The sequence below is a fragment of the Micropterus dolomieu genome, linkage group LG12, assembly GCF_021292245.1.
Source record: "Micropterus dolomieu isolate WLL.071019.BEF.003 ecotype Adirondacks linkage group LG12, ASM2129224v1, whole genome shotgun sequence".
In the NCBI taxonomy this organism is placed as follows: domain Eukaryota; kingdom Metazoa; phylum Chordata; class Actinopteri; order Centrarchiformes; family Centrarchidae; genus Micropterus; species Micropterus dolomieu.
Genome location: NC_060161.1, coordinates 35,263,995 through 35,268,452, shown reverse-complemented (window position 1 = coordinate 35,268,452; position 4,458 = coordinate 35,263,995). Strand labels below are relative to the sequence as shown.

At 42.6% G+C, this 4,458-nt stretch overlaps 2 protein-coding genes across 3 annotated transcripts in view; one reads left to right on the top strand and one right to left on the bottom strand.

Moving 5' to 3' along the window:
* The window catches only part of LOC123980885 (zinc finger protein 208-like), an 808,576-nt gene that overhangs the window by 154,233 nt on the left and 649,885 nt on the right, over positions 1-4,458 (bottom strand). The window lies entirely within an intron of this gene.
* The window catches only part of eif4e2rs1 (eukaryotic translation initiation factor 4E family member 2 related sequence 1), a 19,697-nt gene that overhangs the window by 5,236 nt on the left and 10,003 nt on the right, over positions 1-4,458 (top strand). Inside the window, exon 7 of one of the 2 annotated variants that reach the window (XR_006827594.1) lies at positions 621-764. Coding sequence is in view for 1 of the 2 variants with exons in the window: in XM_046065534.1 (XP_045921490.1) it covers positions 621-660 (40 nt within the window). In the remaining variant the exon portion in view is untranslated. Of the gene's footprint in view, positions 1-620; positions 771-4,458 lie in introns of those variants that run through there. The other variant, XM_046065534.1, reaches the window with a different exon arrangement.

Sequence of the window (4,458 nt, the reverse complement as noted above, 5' to 3'; positions counted from 1 at the left end):
GTGAGTAACGGTACACACCAGTACTCTGTGTAGTTTCACTAAGAGGAGTGAGTAACGGTACACACCAGTACTCTGTGTGGTTTCACTAAGAGGAGTGAGTAACGGTACACACCAGTACTCTGTGTGGTTTCACTAAGAGGAGTGAGTAACGGTACACACCAGTACTCTGTGTGGTTTCACTAAGAGGAGTGAGTAACGGTACACACCAGTACTCTGTGTAGTTTCACTAAGAGGAGTGAGTAACGGTACACACCAGTACTCTGTGTAGTTTCACTAAGAGGAGTGAGTAACGGTACACACCAGTACTCTGTGTAGTTTCACTAAGAGGAGTGAGTAACGGTACACACCAGTACTCTGTGTGGTTTCACTAAGAGGAGTGAGTAACGGTACACACCAGTACTCTGTGTAGTTTCACTAAGAGGAGTGAGTAACGGTACACACCAGTACTCTGTGTGGTTTCACTAAGAGGAGTGAGTAACGGTACACACCAGTACTCTGTGTAGTTTGAAGGTGCGTTAGAAACATGCGTTCTGAGGTCAAGTCGTGGAAACGCACCGCTAGCTGAGCTTTGGCGAGGAGCTGTTTCTCTGCTGCTAACGTGCTGACTGTGTGTGTTTCAGGGACAACTCGAGCTTCAGGAACACAAAGATTTCACTTTGAAGACATGTCAGCTGACCTCCCTTCTGTCAAATCAGGACGCAGATCATCATCGGGACCCTCTGCTCCGCCATTGGCCAGTGGAGGGGGTGTGTGTGTGTGTGTGTGTGTGTGGGACCAATAAAGTGACTGAACTGGACTGAAGCTGTTTCACTGTTTTATTCTTTCTAACGCTAATTACTGAATTCACCAGTTCTACCAGTTTAAACTAGTTTATACCAGTTTAAACTAGTTTGACCAGTTTAAATCAGTTTATACTAGTTTGACCAGTTAATACTAGTTTAAACCAGCTTATACCGGTTTATACCAAGTTTGACCAGTGTAAACCAGTTTAAACTGGTTTAACCTCTTGGTACTGGACCTGCCCGGTATTGCTTTTCGCTGTTCTCCTGTTGTCCTTTGTATCGACGGAGACGTCTGGCGGGCCGCCACCTTGGTGAGGTTACTGAGCTGATAAGTTTCGTTTCTCTTGTCAGATTGAAGTAGAGAAGAAGAGTTTGCTTTGGCGGAGGCGGCCTTTATCGGCCTCTGCTGGCGACCCATAGGAGCTACACAGGCATGCAGGATATCAATCGAATCGTCTCTTCGATATGAAGAGAAAGAGCCCTGTAGGATGGTCTGTTCTTAAGCTGTAGCCTGTCAAGCGTGACTGTTTTAATCATCGTTTTGGAGGCGTTATGTTATTTGGAACGTGGTTATATGGAGAGAAATACTGTAAGTGAACATATGGACATTCACCTGGTATATTTTGAAAGATTGTGTAATAACTGTTGTATATCACTTTTATTTCATCAAATTTACAGTTACAGGTGTGTTAGATTTGGCAGGGGTCCAGAGAAAACTACGGTGTCCCACACTGTTTTTGCATACGTGGATTGAAACCAGACGTTAACATACACTAGATAAAAAGACTCGCAAGCTTTTTGTCTGACATGAAATCACTTTTCCTGCTTTATGCCCAGTAGGATTACCAAAATAATTTATATTTGCTAAATGCCAGAATGCCATAATGAGAGAAGGATCTTTTGATTACTTTGGTCAAAGTCAGAAGTTTACATACATTTCATTAGTATTTGGTACCATTGCCTTTAAACTGGATGACTTGGGTCAAACGTTTTGGATATCCTTCCACAAGCTTCTCACAATAGTTGGCAGGAATTTTGGCCCATTCGTCCTGAGTTTGTAGGCCGCCTTGCTTGCACATGCCTTTTCAGCTCTGCCCATTTCAGTGGGATTGAGATCAGGGCTTTGTGATGGCCACTTTGTTATCCTTAAGCCACTTTGGAACTAGTTTGGCAGTATGCTTCGGGTCATTGTCCAATTGGAAGACCCATTTGCGCCCAAGCTTTAACTTCCTGGCTGATGTCTTGAGATGTTGCTTCAGTATTTCCCACATAATGGTCTTTCCTCATGATGCCATCATTTTTGTGAAGTGCACCAGTCCCTCCTGCAGCAAAACAACCCCACACCATGATGCTGCCACCCCTGTATTTCACCGTCGGGATGGTGTTCTCAGACTTGCAAGTTTCCCCCTTTGTCCTCCAAATGTAACAATGGTCATTATGGCCAAACCGTTTGATTCTAGTTTCATCAGGCCAAAGGACATGTCTCTGGAAATTAAGGTCCTTGTCCCTGTGTGCACTTGCAAACTGTAATCTGGTTTCTTTTGGAGCAATGGCTTCTTCCTGGCAGAGTGGCCTTGTCGGTACAGTATTCGTTTCACTGTGGATAATGACACACTCTTACCAGCTTCAGCCAGCATCTTCACATGGTCTGTTGCTTTTGATCTTGGGTTGATATGCACATTTCGGACCAAAGCACGTTCATCTCTTTTCCTAAAACATGACTCACTTGCTGGAATATAAACTGCTGCACCTGCATGCCCTGGATCAGGATCTTTGGAGCCGTCTGGGAATATAAACACGGAGTCTGAAAAATGCAGATCAAAATAATTCTGTACTATGCTGCATTCTGGAAGTTTCTTTGACATATCCTTCAATTCCTGCTGTATGTTTAGATCTACAGACTGTGACACTGTAGGGCTGTAATCTAATTGTCTTAATCCTATGACTTCTGCCTTTGCATCACCAATCCACCCAGCACTTGTGACATTTGTCTCATTGTGCTCCCAGCAATCTATTAAGAGCCCCTGGAGATTAACCAAGTATGCCAGCATTAACTTTACTCGCCTGATCCTTAAGGGCATTTCTCCCATTTCCACCTGCATTGCTGACACCGGAGATGTTCTGACTGAGCCACTGCAAATTCTCAAGGCCTGAGCTTGTAATACATCCAACTTCTTAAGATTTCATTCTGCTGCTGACATGTACGCTACACATCCAGTCAAAAACGGATTTCGTGAGTGCCCAGTAAATATTTTGTAGAGCTGCTCAGCTTGCTGCCCACTCTTGTCCTGACAGACAACGAAGTATATTGATGACCTTTTTACATTTGATCTCAACTTTGTCTAAATGAATTTTCCATGTGAGCTTATCATCATCAACTGTTTTGACCAGCTCAAGTGGTTGTTCATATAACTTCATAGAAATAGGCGTGACTTTATGCCGCCTTGAGAAACAGATCACTTGTGTCTTTGCTACAGATAATTTGAATCCCCATGTATTTGCTAATTTTTCCACAGCAGCTATTGCAGCTTGCATTTTCTTACTGACGTGAAACATTGCGGCCTCTTACTCACAGAGCCCCATCATCTGCGTAGAAAGATTTCCCTATGCTTTGTTCAACCCAAGAGAAGATGCCATTTATCATTATGTTGAACAACAGCGGGCTACACACACTACCTTGCGGAGTCCCATTCTCCACCTTTATATACACTGGAGTATTCTGCACCTACCCTTACTTGTGTTTCCCTGTCAAATAAAAAGTTCATAACCCAATGATATGTTCTACCACCACTTGGTCATCTCCAAGGTTGTGGTGACTGATGTTGCTCTCTCTGATCATCCGCGTGCACACAAATGTACAAACAGAGGTAATCACAAAACGGTATATCACTGAAAACACTAGTGAAACATTTAATCAATCAATCTTTATTTATATAGCACTTTTCATACAAATACATGTAACACAAAGTGCTTCACACTATAGAACCATTTAAAATATTCAAAATACTATAAAATGAAATAAAAAGCAGGTCAAGCCCAACAATCAATCCCCGCCCCACCCAAAATACAGCTCAGTTAAACGCTTGGTTAAATAGGTATGTCTTTACTTTGCCTTTAAACGTGTCCAGATTTCCTGCTGCTCTCAGCTCAACAGGAAGGGAGTTCCACAAACGCGGGTCATAAGATTGAAAGGATGCCTCACCGTAGGTTTTAGTTGAGGCATAAAAACCTCATAAAAATTAAAACCACAAGAGCAATAGTGCAAACGAATAGGAGAGTTAAATGTGGACTCTTAAACATCAGATCTCTCTCTTCTAAAGGTGTACTAGTAAATGAACTAATATCAGATTATGATATTGATTTATTTGGTCTTACTGAAACCTGGCTGGGTGATGGAGAATATGTTAGCCTAAATGAATCCACCCCTCCCAGTCATATTAATACTCACATTCCTCGAGGCACAGGCCGAGGAGGTGGAGTTGCAGCTATCTTCCACTCTAGCCTACGAATCAGCTCTAAACCTAAACTAAACTATAACTCATTTGAAAGCCTTGTTCTTAGTCTTTCACACCCAAGTTGGAAATCACTGCAACCAATTCTTTTTGTTATAGTGTACCGAGCACCTGGCCCGTACTCTGAATTCTTATCTGAATTTGCAGAGTTTTTGTCAACTTTA